The sequence below is a fragment of the Citrus clementina genome, unplaced genomic scaffold, assembly GCF_000493195.1.
Source record: "Citrus clementina cultivar Clemenules unplaced genomic scaffold, Citrus_clementina_v1.0 scaffold_2, whole genome shotgun sequence".
Lineage (NCBI taxonomy): Eukaryota > Viridiplantae > Streptophyta > Magnoliopsida > Sapindales > Rutaceae > Citrus > Citrus x clementina.
In genome coordinates this window covers 4,974,610-4,992,179 of record NW_006262688.1, presented here as the reverse complement: position 1 = coordinate 4,992,179, position 17,570 = coordinate 4,974,610, and the positions used below count along the sequence as shown (strand labels likewise).

The 17,570-nt window shown below is 31.3% G+C and overlaps 2 protein-coding genes across 2 annotated transcripts; both read left to right on the top strand.

Annotated features, from left to right (window-relative positions):
• The first annotated feature begins 5,437 nt into the window (after positions 1–5,437).
• Positions 5,438–8,108, top strand: LOC112100789 (peroxidase 15-like). The gene is made up of 4 exons (XM_024190568.1): positions 5,438–5,744; positions 6,147–6,338; positions 6,932–7,100; positions 7,629–8,108. Exons 1-4 carry the CDS (start codon positions 5,526–5,528, stop codon positions 8,096–8,098), a joined length of 1,050 nt encoding a protein of 349 aa, XP_024046336.1. The 5' UTR covers positions 5,438–5,525; the 3' UTR covers positions 8,099–8,108.
• Positions 8,109–9,150: 1,042 nt separating this feature from the next.
• LOC18052503 (peroxidase A2) lies at positions 9,151–16,055 on the top strand. Its single transcript, XM_006445840.2, is given in 5 exon segments — positions 9,151–9,372; positions 10,937–11,128; positions 15,181–15,349; positions 15,529–15,891; positions 15,894–16,055. Coding segments are annotated over 5 exon segments (1,047 nt in total). The 5' UTR covers positions 9,151–9,156; the 3' UTR covers positions 16,001–16,055.
• Positions 16,056–17,570: the final 1,515 nt, after the last annotated feature.

The following is a 17,570-nucleotide window of genomic DNA, read 5'->3' as shown; positions in this document are numbered from 1 at the left end:
GCCCAATTGTCCACAATTCCAGGCCAAGAGCCCAAGACAAGGTCAAGGGTGCTAGCTTGGCCCGATTCCGAAAATTTCTAGGCAACTCTAGCACACTCAAGCTTGTACATATCTAGAATTCTCTACACATTTCTAACTTATGTAAATATCTAGAATTCTAGGCGACTTGGTATAATTCTCTAGAATTGTAGAGCTTGGCAAGCCTCCCGTATAAATAGGGCATGACATTAGGCATTTGAGCTACAAGCTTAGAGTAAGCAATTCAAGCATTCTTGTAAGCTCTCTTGTAATCTCTCTTGTAAGTAATACAATTTCACTCTTTTGGCTCCATTGCTCTCTTCTCTCTAACTCTTCGAAAACCTCTAAGCTTAGCTAGTTGAAAAGCTCAAATGCTTACTTAGCAACCTTCGGCAAGAGTTGTCTAAGTACCGCATGGGTTCGTTGCGCAAAACACTTACCCCGTGACATTAAGCTCCAAATATACTAATAGAGAAGATGGACCCCAGCGACAGGCCTGGGGAGATGCTCATCAAGATATTGCAATGATAAGTCTATCAATGTATCATCAGGAAACATAAAAAAAAATAAAAATTCTAGGATAATCATATGAATCACCATTTTCAATTATCTAAATGAAAAATTAGACGGGTTTTGACCTTTTTTAGGTGTTTTGTAATGAAACTTAGGTTTCCTGTACATTAAGCAATACCAAGATTTACAAACAAACTCAAATCGCCAAAGAGATTTTACAAAGAATTTCAATCACCAAATCTTCATTATAATGCAAATCTTTTCTAATCAAATTTAATTAAAATAATGGAATACTAAAATGAATATCAAGCTGATTTCTCACGTTCATTAGCAAGATTGAAATTAATGAGAATGCATAATCGTGGACTGGCAAATTCGGAGAACGTTGACGATTGGAAAGCATTAAGAGCTTTTAGTTTAGTCCAATAATTATTAGCTTTTTTTGGGTAAACACTCTTTTTATTCTTTTAGGTTTCGGCTAATTATGCAATTAGCTTATGAATTTTTAAAAATTATTCAAACCATCCTTATTTATGTTGAAATTCACTCAACGCACTTTTCACTTGAAGTAGGTAATTAGACTTGTCTGTTCTTGTTGGAATTTAAGAGTAAATCAGACAAAACTACTTAGGTAGAATTGCATTAAGGATGAAATTTATTATAAAATTAAATTTTAAAAATCTGTTTTTCACCGACCTTTTTAAAATTCTTAAAATATAAGTACCTTGTACACTTGGCTCACATAAAGATATAAATAAATCACAAGATTGATTAATTTAAATCATGAAAAAGTAAAAGTCCAAAGGGAGATATATTCCACGCATATACCGTGCCGCATCGTTATTTCTAACTTATTAAAATTTTAAATTCAAACCGAATGATTGAAATCATCATCTAAAATCAAACAAATCTCATGCATGCACCAACGGAAGCCACTTTCCACGTGTAAAATGGGCTAGTCAACTCATGCAATTATCAACAATATATCCTCTTTCTTTGCATCATCTATTTCTTTGGCATTTAATTTCTATCATTTTCTTACCGTCCAAACAGGCGCATGCTTCCAGATAGGTGTAAAGATATCTTCTCCCCACCTAACTTTATTAGCACAATCACGTTACATAAGAAAATAGTAAACATTGTTGGGTAATTGGTCTTTATTTAATTTGAAAAGAGCTATTTGCATTTCTTTATTAATAAGAGTTTCCAAGCATTGAAGATTTGCCTGTATTTGAGTGAGCAAAAGATATACAGCTTAGTCATCAGATTGCAAAACAGGTTAACTAATTTATTGACAACAACTAACTAAGATCTTGTCATTTGACAAACTTTTAGTTTTAAGATCATTTAGGAATATTAGCACAATAATTGTAATCTAAGCCAAAAAGAAAAAAGACATATTTTGGTGACATAATGGCCACATATAATTTACTCACATCTCAACGCTCTATATAACAAGATAACCAGAAAATCCTGAAATTGTTTGCCAATGGATAGAGATATTAGATATTCTGTGTTTTATTTTCTTGACGTAGGGTCATATGAACAATGAATTATAGACAAAGATTGAAAGAAACATATATTTTAAATTATAATCGAAAATCTTCCATGCAATATTATTTAAACAGATTATTTACTTATCAGTTCCTTAAATTTTAGGTAACGTCGTAATCATATTCATATTATATTATATACACTTCATGAACACGCGTTATTCAATCGTCTCAAATTATTGAAGTTTTAGTAAGAACATATAATTTTTATGTTTTTTTTTCTTTTTCCCTTTTATTTCAATTAGGAGTATTCATTATGGAAATGTAAAGGTAATTCAGATTTGTTCATACAAGTGAATTCAGAATATTTACGAGTCTCCACATACAAAAGCATGAAAAACGCTATAGTTTTATTAGTTACAGATCAGTCATGAGATATGCTCCGATCCCCATCACTCCTTGTCACGTGTAAGTCGAACATTTTCTTTTAGTTCTTATCATATAAAAAGATAGTCTAAACTCACTTATATATGAGTATGACTGTTTATGGGTTTAAAGTTTAAGATGTGAGAATTGATCAATTACATTTAATTAATTATCCCAAAGTTCTTTCAAAGTAGTTTTGGGATAATTTTTCTATTTTTGGCAGATATTAGATATTGTCATCATCACTAAACTAAACACCATTTTCCATTTAAATAGGAAAAAACAAAAAGGAAAGATAGAATAACGCCAGAATAAAATTCGGTGAGTTGTTGAAGGATTTATGGAAAGTGACAGAAATTGTGTTTTAACTTTTTAACTTTTTACTTTTTTGAAGAAAAGTTGAAAGCTTAAGCAGCACAAATTAATGTTGCTTTTACGATTTTGTACTTGCTGCGTAACATTTTCTTTCTTCAAATATGATCCTTATATTAAACATACCGGAATAAAATTCGGTGAGTTGTTGAAGGATTTATGGAAAATGACAGAAATGGTGTTTTTACTTTTTACTTTTTACTTTTTTGAAGAAAAGTTGAAAGCTTAAACACCACCAATTAATGTTGCTTTTACGATTTTGTACTTGTTGCATGACATTTTCTTTCTTCAACTATAATATTGAACATATTTCTTTATTGAAAAATTCTTTAGATTGTGCGTTCAAATCAGTTCAATTATTAATTCTCTTAACTTAAAATAAAAGATCCGGGAATCAGAAGCCAGTTTGATATTTATTTATTTAGATTACAATTTTTAAAATACTTTATCAGTGGCGAGATTTGAAATCACAAATAAACATCAATTTTCATTTTTTAAAGCCAATACGGAAAAAATTAACAGCATAACATTCTCAAAAAAAAAAAAAAAGAGCAAAAACATATCATTTTCAGAATGTCATTCATCACGTTATTAATTATTTAACACTACTTGTGCTTCAATCAATTAATTATCTATAAACTGACAAAATAATAATTCAATATAAAGAAAAAAGGATAAAAGTCTACGAGGTTGAAATGAAAGGTTTCGACTTTCGAGTATGTGGAATCCACAAGCCACATACAGTGGACATTCGCATGGCATGGACTAAATCCAACATTATCATTTATATGTTGAATTCTTGAAACCTAATTAAGTCGATCGGAATTTAAGTTGATTTATTTTTTTTCACAAACAAATGAAATTTTGGATATTACAAATGGGGAGCTATTGTTCTTCAATTTCTCACCCTTAGTCACCAGAAAACTACAGTAGAGGCCAATTGCGTTTTTTTTTGCACAAAGTTTGGCCAAAAAACACTTTCACTTTTAGTGTGGTTCTGGTTTGAACCTCTTATTTTTTTTTGGGTTTACTGATATTTCCAGTCCTGCTTTTTAGAAATAGCACCCCAATTATAATTGCACCCATGCCAATCCTTGAAAACATATTATTTTGTAAGCCCCCCTGAATCAATTATTACCCTTGCAGGCAGGCAAATAGATTTTTCATTTCTACACATTCTTCGGCAGCATACGTGCCTAACGTTTTTTTCCCTTTAGTTAGTAGTAAAACTTCATTTTTGATAATCTACATGACTCATTAAAGTTGAAGCGGGAGTCAGAAGCAATCATGACGAACTTACATAATGCCTAAAAATGGTGCACTTCTTGCTTTGTAGCTCAATAAAGTTTCAATGGCATCAAAATGGACGTACATAAACTACTCTGCCAATATTGCCATGCCATGAATCGTTTTATTTAAAAGAAAGACATGTCCATATATAAATGACATACATTGCAGCATCTAATTGCACAAACAGTAGTTTCTGAATCAAAATGCATTTTAGTTTTTTCGCCAATTCTTTGAGAACACACGGCTGGGGAGAACATGTACATACATAATAGAAAATACTATATATATATTAACTGTAAAATCTTAAACTTTTCTTGCCTAATAAAACAAATTTTTCATCAGTTATGAAACCAGCTCAGCAGTATATAAAAATAATTTTAAAATTGAAATTGGATATTCATCTTAATTTTCCATCCATAAAACTATATACTCATAATTCAGCGAATTATTCCTTGAAAGTTATAAGGAAAGCAAGAAGATAAATATTGTATTTTCTTAAACTGACAAATCTAATTCTTTCGTAGAAAATTCCCATTCATTCTCTTTGGTTAAACATATATGATTTAAGGATAAGTGGAGCTGTGCAGGAGTTTCGAATAATTTATTTTAAGGATAAAATCGTAATTATAAAAATATAAAGAGATAGGGTGCTGTTACATAAAAAGTGCAGTGAAAATTGGGATAAATGTTCTTTTGACCTTTAAGGTTTGAGACAATTATCTATCTAGTCTTTGTATTTTAAAAAAAAATTATTTAAAAAATATGTCTTAGTCAAAATTATTTACTTAATTATTCTCCTTTTTTACCTTAACATGTCAGATTTATTTGAATTTTAAGTTACATGCAAGATAAAAAAAAAATATTTTACCCACTTTAAAAATTAGATCCAATAGTGAGATGAATTATATAAGCTCATCTTTTTAATATCCATGTTGTATTACATTTTCTTTTGTTTAATAAGGAAAATGAAAGAAAAGGTTCTTATGGAGACAAGAAATCTCATCCACTAAATAACAATCTTTGCCCTATATTATTATTAGAACTCGGGTGATCACAGATACAAAGTGCATTCACAATCAACCGAGCTACACATGACATACTTCTGGAATACTGAGATGCAAATAATTAATGATCGTTACCACCTCAAAGTATGTGGAGAAAAATATGCTTTCACCAAACTATAGTGAGAAAATCGATAATGTAATTATCTCACCATATAAGTTAAGCTTTTGTTTTCAAACAGTAGACTTTTACAATACAATGTGAAACTTCTTAGTTTGGTTGGCTATAAATAAAGAGGCGCGTATATCGAAGACGTTGCCAAGTTCTACTCCTGTTTAATTTGGTTGGCTATAAATAAAGAGGCGCGTACATAGAAGGCTCAGAAATAACTCTCATTCTCATCATTGCAAAATGGCTTCTCTTCGTTATCTTATTGCAGCTGCTCTTGTAGTTGCATTTGTGCTTGAGGGATCATCACCAGCCCAAGCTCAACTTTCTCCCTTTTTTTATTCTTCCACATGCCCTAATGTAACCAACATAATTCGGGAGGTGCTTCAGAATGCTTTCTTGTCCGATATTCGTATCGGTGCCAGCCTCATCAGGCTTCATTTCCATGACTGTTTTGTTAATGTAATCAATCTCCACTCTTTGATTTTTCTTCTTCTTCAATTAATATTTTAAAACACGAGTTAAAGTCCTCTCCTAATATGAATTCTGCTTACTATTTTTTAAAAATCTTGTGTAACAAGTCTATTATTAGTAATATATGATTGAAATATAACCACGTACACTTATATCCTTACCTTCTAATAATCACAATTAAGCTCAGGAAAAGCTTACGTCATGAGGGGATCATGGTCTTCAAAACTTATATTACAATAAGGCAATTTGTATATATGTATGTTTATTCAAAAAAGAAAATGCACAAGTTTGCATTATTTTTCTTAATCGTAAGATAAGAAGAATCTACCTAATTATTAAATTAACGATACAACAGCAGTTGATCACAACAAGTTTTTGATGTTATTTCAGGGCTGTGATGCATCGATTTTGCTGGACAATACTACTACCATAGACAGCGAGAAATTTGCTGCGCCAAATAATAATTCGGCGAGGGGTTTTGAAGTTGTTGATGACATGAAAGCTGCCGTTGAAAGGGCCTGTCCAGGCGTTGTTTCCTGTGCTGATATTCTTACTATTGCAGCTGAAGAATCTGTTGCTCTGGTATGTGTGAATTTCTATTAACAACTCCTCATCTTTCTCGACTACATATTTTATGCTTAAAAGTGATTAAATTACTATGGTATCAGAGTGTAAGTTTGACTTTACATTCGTGTTGGAATTTTCAGACCCTGAGTACTTTAACTAAATGAATCCACATGCTTAGTTTTGAGCGGCAAACAGCCCTTGGAAATTCCCATTTGGCTTTGGTGATAGCCCCGGGCCAAATTTTCCGTTTGAAAAGGGGAGGGTTTTTCTTTCCCCCCCCCCCCCCCCCCCCCCCCCCAAAAAAAAAACACAAAAAAAAACGGTGATGCGATTCATCGAGGACACATCAGTTTTACGTGCTGGGTTCCAGTATATATTTTGAAAAAAAAAAAAAATTCTTCTTTATATGATACAGTCTGGTTGAACCGTTCACTCAAAATTATAACGTCGGGAAACTGCTAATTTTGGGTGCAACAAGACCCATATAAATATTAGCCAAATAGAGTCGGAAAGATTAATTGCATGTGTCTTTCTAATTTTAGTTAAATTTGTTTATTATGCATCTCTCAAGTGATGCTTTTGACTAATGATCGTGGTTTTGGTAACAGTCAGGGGGTCCTGCATGGACAAATCTATTGGGAAGAAGAGACAGCAGAACAGCAAACAGGACTCTTGCAAATGAAAATCTTCCAGGACCGAACAATAGTCTTGAGAGGCTCAAAGATAGATTCAGAAATGTTGGCCTCAACGACAATTTTGATCTTGTTGCACTCTCCGGTAATATTTGCTTTTACGCCCTTTGACTTGAGTACAAACAGACCTTGGAGTCTTTTGGGATAAAGCAGTATTGGAGCCAGAATTAGAAATCTGGATGGTGGAAAATTTTTTAATGCCAATACTGAGTCTTGAAATCTTAGAGATAGTTTAAATGTTGAATATCTTATTTAAAAAGAAAAAATAAATTTTGATAAGGATGAGAAATCTCATCCACTAAATATCAATTTTTTTCTCATTATTACTCTTACTAAGACGACCACCGACACAAAGCACATTCATACTCTACAGCACCTAGGAGGCTTGACTGAATATCCTAATGATGCGAAGAAACTGTGTTTTAAAGTTTGACATTGGTGATTAGGAATATGTTAAAACGTTTGACAAATTTACTCCCCTTAATCACATCATGAAATTTGAATTGCTTCCCAAAAAGAAAAGTGAGAACCACCATAATGAAACTCAGTTATTATCCTTAATTTGTATGAATTTGAGTAAAAATAACAAAGATCGGCTATGCATGTTTTTCAGGAGCTCACACGTTTGGAAGGGCTCAGTGCCGAACTTTTAGCGATAGATTATTCAATTTCAACAACACTGGCAATCCAGACCCAACACTTAACACAACCCTCTTACAGCAACTTAGGCAACTATGCCCACAAGGTGGAAACGGCAGCGTTCTAACTAATCTTGATGTCACAACACCTGATTTGTTTGACAACAAATACTTCTTCAATCTTCAAATCAGCAAGGGCCTTCTGCAGAGTGATCAAGAGTTGTTTTCGACTCCCGGTGCCGATACCACTGCCATTGTCAATGTCTTTAGTAGCAACCAGGCTGCTTTCTTTAAAAGCTTTGTGATTTCAATGATAAGAATGGGGAATTTGAAACCATTGACAGGCAATCAAGGGGAGATTAGATCGAACTGCAGGAGGGTCAACGGAAACAGTAATATAGAAACCAGATCATCGTCAGAGGGTGATTTGATCAGCTCTTTCTAAATAAGCTAGTTTGCAGCACATGTGAGAGATAGAGTTTGTGGGTAACAAACTCGTGAATTTACTCCTATGTTTTGCCTGAAACATGCTTTTTATTTTCAATAAACTAAGGTTGTGTTTGTGTATTCACATCCTTGCTTTCTATGTATCAGAAATCCTTGTCATACAGTATGTGTGTATTTTTTTTCCTATGTCATCGGTACGCATTGTCATCTGAGTCACTTTCCAGTTTTTAGTGATCCATTTTATCCCCCAGCTTTAAAATATTAACCGGAAAAAAACCTTATTCTTACATATTTCTTTCTATTTCTACTTTTTGTCAAATATCCGTAGTTTGACAAAATAGTAGGGAAGAATCTTTTATTTTCAGAAATAATCATACATAGCTTTTTTTATGGGATAACAAAACTTATTTTTAGACAAATTTTAAAAATCCATTTGACAATTTTTGGGGTCTGTGTGTACCAAAAAAGAGCCTATATAATTTCTAAAACCAATTGAATCTCCGTACTATTTCACTAAACCATTTCGCAAGGCAAACACTAACTTACAACTGCTGTAAGTTACAGCACTCACAAAAATATGCATGAACAGTAATAAATGGTGGGTCCCATGTAATTTTTGTGTGTGCTGTAACTTACAGCTGGCTGTAAGTTAGGGGCTCCCATTTCGCAATTATTATGATCCTTTTTCCCCATAAAAGAAAACATTAGTAGCAACAGTTATCTTTTTCATGATCATTAATAAAATCATTTTTTACCCATTTCAAAAGTCATCCAGCCATTTCTTAATTATTTAACTCCCACTTGAGGTTTCAATTAATCAAGACCTCATTTGAAATTAAAGTAAGACCGATTTACCTTTTAAAAACAACATTAAATTATTTAGAAAATATTTACTGCTATTTTTAAAACCTCATTTGAAATTAAACTTCGAGGTTGCTGCAAAGTTCTAATCCTAATCTGGTTTGTTTGGTTATAAATAAAGAGGCATTTCTCTTTGTTTTCCAAGTCCTAAGACTAATTATTCTCTTAATAGAGAAGTAGTAACTCTTAGACAAAATGGCTTCACTTCGTTATCTTCTTGCAGCAGCTCTTGTTGTTGCTTTTGTGCTTGAGGGATCACCATCTCAAGCTCAACTTTCTCCCTCTTTTTATTCTTCCACATGCCCTAATTTATTGAACATTATCGAGGATGTGCTTAAGAAAGCTTTCTCGTCCGATATCCGCATCGGTGCCAGCCTCATCAGGCTTCATTTCCATGACTGTTTTGTTGATGTAAGCAATCTCTGCTCTCTCATTTTTCATCTTCTTTACGTTATCAAGCTCTCTGTCTATTTACTTATTGATATAACATAGTTTCAAGTAGGGATGGCAATGGGCACCGCCCGCAACGGGTTTGCCATTACCAAACCCAAACCCGTACAAAATTTAAATTACCAAACCCACCCACAACCCGCAGCGGGTTTTAATTTTTTTACAAAAACCCACCCGCAGCGGGTTTTAACAATTACCAAACCCGCAATAGTATCCGGCGGATTTTTTGCGGGTTTCCGTATTTAAAATCACAAATGTTTAATATATAAATTTATAATAATAACTTCAAATTCCATATAGCATACTCAATTTTATATTTAAATAATGTAAATGAAAAATTAAAATTTCCACATCAATTCAACACAAATTCTCAAATTTAAGTATAAATTACACAAATCCATTTAAAAAACACAAACTAGTATCTAAAAATAATAATTACATTTCATATTATCATTTAAAACAAGCTCCAAGAGAATATATTCATTTCATTCACCACCATAAGCACCCATCCAACACAATGCCTATAATAATAATTAAGATTAATATTTTCAAATACTAATTCGAAGGAAAATGTCTTTAGTTTTCTTTAGATTATGACTTTAGAATAGGATATAGGCCACATACACACATACACAACTTTGAGCCTTTGACTATTTGGTAATTTAATTAATGACATTATTTTCTTTATACATTTTTAGATTTAAATTAAATTAAAAATATTTGAAAAAAATATTGCGGGTTTGGTGGATATCCATGCGGGTATCCACCGGATATAAGGTTAATACCAAACCCACCCGCATTCATGTACGGGTTTTAATTTATAATACTAAACCCGCCCGCAACGGGTAAAATTACCCGCAACGGGCGGGTTTTGGCGGGTGGGTTTGGGCGGATTTGCGGGTTTGCGGGTACAATTGCCATCCCTAGTTTCAAGCATGTCAATGAACAGTATCTTTATAATTTTTTGTGTCATTAAACAAAATATAGAGTTTTCATTAAGAGTTTGAATATATCATTTTAATTTCAACAACTTCCAAAACCATTTTCATATATCTTTTTTTTTTCTCTTTTTCTTTTCTCTTTACGACAAATTTTTCCTCTCTAATTCGATGTACCGAGGACCATGTAATTCTTTGTTTATAAATAAATTTTAATATGGGGTTTTCATGTACTAGAAATTTAAATCTAGCAAAGATTTGGTCCAAAACAGGAATTCAAATCCACCTCATGGCCTCATCCCTGCTCAGTGCTTTTAATGATCATGGGTCCAATATTAATGGTGCATGGTTGAAAAAAAATCACACTTGTTTTATATTCTTCCAACCGAAAATTTTGAATCAACAGGAAATCCTAGTCTTAAAAACATATGTAATAATAAGACAATTTAAATAAGAAGAGTTTGCATTATTTATTTAATTTTTTTGAATTCATGTCCATAAGATAAGAAGGAATCTATCTACTTGTTAAAATAACAATATAATGGACTGTTAACATAGCAAGTTGTTAACTAATACTATTTTTTCCGGGGTGTGATGCATCGATTTTGCTGGACAGCACTAAAAACATAGACAGCGAGAAATTTGCTGCGCCAAATAATAATTCGGCGAGGGGTTTCGAAGTTATTGATAACATGAAAGCTGCCGTTGAAAAGGCATGTCCAAGGGTTGTTTCCTGCGCTGATATTCTTACTATTGCGGCTGAACGATCCGTTGCTTTGGTATGAATTTCTTTTACCAACTCCTCTTCCTTATTAATATTTTATGCTTAGAAGTAAATTAATACTAGAAAATAGAACCGTGCGTGGCTTTGAAAGACAAAATTTAATATTATTCTTTTTTCTTACTTTGTACTTGATAAAACTGATAAAAAATATGAATTGATTTTTTTTAAAGACGAGGCGACCTTATAAAACTAATGTTATTTATGAAAATTAATTATTTTTTTGTTAACTTTAAAAATATATATTAATGTGTATAGTGTAAGTGTATAGACCTTATAACTTTTGTAGTTGTTGGGAAATTCCAAATTATATTCAACTTGCTAATCTGTTAGAACTTTTATATCTCTTTTTTTTTTCCAACCAACTCCAAAAAATCTCAATATCACCCACACCACATAAACTTCTGACAACATCTATAATATTATGGAAAAATAACATAAACATGTTAAAAGATAAGGATCAATAATTTCTAATATACACTTAAAGATTAACAAACATTAATAATTTAAAAAAATACCTGAGAGGATTGTGTTATCATTCACACGTATATCAATCAAATTCGTAGATATGAATTGGAATCCATTGATTGGAATCTTAACGGTTTCTTTTATAACCAATAAAATAATATTATACTGATTTGAAAGTGATTTGTACTCGCCTATAGTTGAAACAACTTTCAAATTCTTGACATTGTATAAAGAACCCTCACTTAACATGTGCCTAAACATTGTCGCTAAATTTTTCCTAATTATTGCATGCATTAGATTTTCCTAAAAAAAAAATGCTACATTAAGTGTAAAAAAATTGGAAAAAAATAGAGAAAACAATGGGAGAAGGAAATTTTATACAACATTTTCATCAATAAAAATCATGTTCACACTAATCAATTCTACATTCTTCTTGGTATTAACATACTCCCACATCCTACAAAGCCTAACACTTATCATCCAATTATCTTTATCATTTTTCAACTCATGAAGAAAAGAGTGCTCCACGAAGCACACAATACTAAAAATTTAAATAAGTCAAAAAATAAAAACACATGAATATTTCTAAAGAGGATGTTGGTTAAATAATAAAAAAAATCTCAAACATAATAAATCTTAAATACTTAATGTTTATAGAGTTTGAAGAAGTCAAAAGGCACCAAACAAAAGGTTGCATAATTAAATATGAGATTATGACATTAAAATTAAGCCCTAAAATCATTGGTGAAGGAAGATGAATGAACATTCATTCCTATATTAATTAGTTGATATATTTTAAGCCACTAAAGTTTAGTTGTTGGCTTAATAAAATAAATGAATGTTTCGAGACTTATAATTAATTATTATTAACAGTAACATATTGTTGAATTTAAATAAAAAGAGGAAGAGACATGTAATCTTTTGTAATCTAATAATTATTTTTTATTTTTAATATTTTGTAATGTAATTATTTTTTAATCTCAACCAATATATTAGATAATGAAAATATAAAAAGATGAGAAATAACGATGCCACAAATATTAAATACTTAATGTTTATAAAGTTTGAAGAAGTCAAAAAATACTAAACCAAAAGTTGCATAATTAAATATAGGATTATGACATTAAAATTAGGCTCTAATGACATTGCTGAGAGAAGATAAAGAAACCTTCCTTCCTATATTAATTAATTAATGTATTTTAAGCCATTAAAGTTTAATTGTTGGTATAATAAAATAAATGAATGTTTCAAGACTTATAATTAATTATTATTAATGGGTACATATTGTTGAATTTAAATAGAAAGAGGAAGAGACATGTAATCTTTTGTAATCTAATAATTATTTTCTATTTTTAATATTTTGTAATGTAATTATTTTTTTAATTTCAACTAGTATATTAGATAATAGAGAATATAAGAAGATGAGAAATAGTGATGTCACATTACCTGTTGTAGTCTCAGCTTTATATATATGTTAGGAAATAAAACCGCACTTCGCGCAGTTTTGAAAAAAAATTTAATATTTTCTAATTAATTTTTCTTGTGAATGCGTTGAATAATCTCTAAGTGCTATACCCTTTTTCATTGTACTTTTAACTGTTTTTCTTCAACAAATATTGGATGTATTCATTGAAAAAGAAAATTAAAACTTAGATAATAACTAATAAGATTAGTGAAGTCAAACTGTTAATTAATTCTTATGATAAAACAATAACTAAAAAAATGTATAGTCATAGTTTTCTTGATTATATTCAACTTACTACTTTGTTAGAACTTTTATATCTCTTTTTCTCCAACCAGCTCCAACGATCTCATATCACTCACACCACATAAAATTTCGACATCTGTAATATCATAGAAAAATAACATAAACATGTCAAAACATAAGGATCAATAATTTCCAATATACACTTAAAGATTAACAAACATTGATAATTAAAAGAAATACCTAAGAGGATTGTGTTATCATTCACACGTAAATCAATCAAATTCGGAAATACAAATTGAAATCCATTGATCAGAATCTTGACAGTTCCTCTACTAACCTCCTAAGCAAAGTTATAACCAAGAAAATAATCTTATACTAATTTGAAAGTAGTCTGTATCCGCCTGTAGTTGAAACAACTTTAAAATTCTTGACACTGTACAAAGAACCCTTACTCAACATATGCCTAAACCTTGTCACTAAATTTTTCCTGATTGTTGCATGCATTAGATTTTCCTATAAAAAAAAGTTACAATAAGTGTAAAATAATTGGGAAAAAAAAGGAAAATAATAGGAGAATGAATTTTTTATACAACCTTTTCATCAATAAAAATTATGTCCACACTAATCAATTCTCCATTCTTCTTAGTAGTAACAGACTCCCACTTCCTACAAAGGCTAACCCTTATCATTCAACTAAAAATTCAAATAAATCAAACAATAAAAACAAAAGAATCTTTTCTAAAGAGGATGTTGGTTAAATAATAAAAAAAAAACTTAAACATAACAAATCTTAAATACTTAGTCTTTAGAGAGTTTGAAGAAGCTAAAAGTCACTAAATAAAAGGTTGCATAATTAAATATATGATTATGACATTAAAATTAGGTTCTAATACTGGCATTGTTGATGGAAGATGAAAGAGACTTCCTATATTAATTAGTTGATGTAATTTAAGCCATGAAAGTTTAATTGCTGGCATAATAAAAGAAATGAATGTTTCAAGGCTTATAATTAATTATTTTAATGGTTACATATTGTTGAATATATTAGATAATAAAGAATATAAAAAGATGAGGAATAGTGATACTACATAAGCTCTTCTAGTCTTAACTATATATATATATATATATATATAGATGGGTATCAAAATAAGTGAACAGAATAATGGTAAATCTTTGCAGTATTAATGTAATTTTTAATTATTTTTTCAATTAATAATAACCCCTATAAATTAAACATGTTTTTATATTATTTTTCAATTAATTAAATAACCCGTAAGTTCAACTTTACCCTTAGAAGAATACATTAATTAAATAATTATTCACATAGACCAATGTGCAAGATCTGAGTCCACATGTTTAGCCTTTGATTTAAGTGAAGGGATTCATAGTTGGACCCATCATTATTAAATTGGGACGACGCAATGGACTCCATTATTTAAAAGGCCCGGCTACAGTGCAACTGTGATACCGTGCTACAGTTACATTCAGCCGTTGGATCCACTTAGATGAGTGGAGTCTATTAGAATTTAATGGCTGGATGCAACAGTAGCACGGTACCATATTTGCACCACAATTTTTCCCTTATTTAAAAGGGGTGACTTATTGACTATGGTGCATCAGCTACACTGTGTGGTACCAAAATTGCTACACATATGTCAATATAGTGATTATTAAGGGATAAATTGTTACTGACAGTGAGACACTTTTTACTGCGCTGGTGCATCGTAGCAAGTCCTTAGTTTTAAACTTAAAAGTTTTCTTCTTTTGTTATACGACAAAGTTTTGATTCAACGGCTAGCAAATTAAATAGTCCGCCCCAAACGCACATCTCTTAAGATTATTGTTGATTTTGAGTGAATGGCTTTTGGTTACAGTCAGGGGGTCCGTCATGGGCAGTTCCATTGGGAAGAAGGGACAGCAGAACAGCAAACAGAGCTCTTGCAAATCAGAAACTTCCAGGACCATCTGATACTCTTGATGTGCTCAAATCTAGTTTTAGAAATGTTGGCCGCAATGACAATTTTGATCTTGTTGCACTCTCCGGTAATTATTAATTGCTTCTGCATCCTTTTAATTACTTGAGTAAAGTTATGGGAGTAGACTTTTAAAAGTCAAAAGAGCATGGTACTAGCAAACCACGCTCAAAAATTAATTTAAGAAATGAGTGTTATGCCTTAAATTTATGTATACTTAACTCAAAATTGGGCATGCATGTTTTTCAGGAGCTCACAGGTTTGGTAGGGCTCAGTGCCGATTTTTCAGGGGCAGATTATACGATTTCAACAACACTGGCAAGCCAGACCCGACACTGGACAGAACCCTGTTAAAGCAACTGAGGGAACTATGCCCACAAGGTGGAAACGGCGGCGTTCTTGCTAATTTTGATGTCAAAACACCTGATGTTTTCGACAACAAATACTTCTCCAATCTTAGACTCCGCAAAGGCCTTCTGCAGAGTGATCAAGAGTTGTTTTCGACTCCTGGTGCCGATACCGCTGCCATTGTCGAGGACTTTGGGAGGAACCAGAATGCTTTCTTTAAAAACTTTGTGACCTCAATGATAAGAATGGGCAATTTGAAACCACTGCAGGAAATCAAGGGGAGATTAGATTGAACTGCAGGAGGGTCAATGGAAACAGTAATATTGCAACAAGATCATCATCATCGGAGGGTGATTTGGTCAGCTCTTTCTAATAAGCTAGCTTGCGGCATATGCGAGAGAGTTTTTGTGCTTAACAAACTCGAATTTAATCTTCGCTTTGTTTGAAACATGTTATGTATTTTCAAATAAATTAACTACCAAACTTGAGTTTAATCTAATTTTCTTGTCTGAAACATGTTATGTATTTTCAAATAAATTAATTAAACTTGTGTTTTTGTGTTCACGTCCTGCTTCTATACGCATAAAAAAGCCTGGTACAGTAAATTCTCTATATAGTCATATTGTTGAGACCGGATAAATTTATTCTTATAAAGAGGTTATAACTCAATAAAAGTATAGTACAAAAATTATTGTCTTTACTTAATTATTACTAATGCAAGTGATATAGGGGTAAATTATGTCATGTATTAATAAATTAATAATTATTTAATGTAACATGACATATATTTTTGAAATATTATTATTATGTAAAAGTAAGTTTATTAAGTTGGGACCTATAAAAAAATATAACTTATTACAATATGAAATTTATTTTTAATTATAACTGGTCGCAAGTTGGGGCCACGATTTTTTATTACTATAAAGAAATTATTCATATATAAAGTATTTCTATTTGGAGGTTTTATTTGTTCTTTCAACATCATCAATGTCACGTTTTAACCAATAAAAATTATGCATATATGTGGCTTGTGCCGTAGGCTTGCTGCTAAAAATTAATATTAGATCGGGCAGAAAAATTTATGAATTTAAATTTATTTGTCGAATGATACTCTTGTTCTCTTAAAAATTCTTTTATCTCTCTTATTATTATTTTTCGTTTCGTCCTTGAAATTTAATAAAATCAGTTTTCTCTTGAACTTAATTACGCTACTTTTATCTTTTATAATCTAAGAGAACATAGATGAATTTATCTGTTAAGGAATTTACCTTACATCAGTTAATTAAAATAGTTACAATTCTAAAATTAAATTTTTATATGAATTACAAAACAATCACTAGCTATAGGCATAATATGTAGAAGCCATAGGGAAAATGATATTTCGGTAAATAATAATTAAAATTCCGAAGGGTTTTGATTTGTGGAATCCACACGCTAAAAGAATAATATTAATCAGAGGCCAAGGCCCCGCTACCGCCACCAAACAAAGGCACCATTTCATGAATTATTAACTTTAAGTGGCTTAGATTCAACCACTCGTGGGTGAGGAGAGTTTTAGTTTCATTTCTGTAAAGACTAAAAATAAATAAATAAAACGGCTGGGAGGACCGGTACGGCTTCAAAATTTTGTGGTGAAACATACGCTTTTACTATATCTTAGGGAAAACATTAATTATGTAATTATTTCATTATATCATTTTACGTTTTCTGTTTTGCATTTTACATTTTCGTTTTCACCGAAATAAAAAATGGGTTCATAATTTGCAGCCACCAAATAAGTTCACATTTAAGACTAAACTATTAATTTTGAAAAAATAGATGTGCTTGTTTGTTTCTGGGGCGCCTATAGAAGGCCCAAAACGTGTCTTGCTAATTAAGTTGTGGATCACCCCTTATAAACCCAACATCTCTCTTGTACTTTGCCGATGTGGGATTTGCTTAGG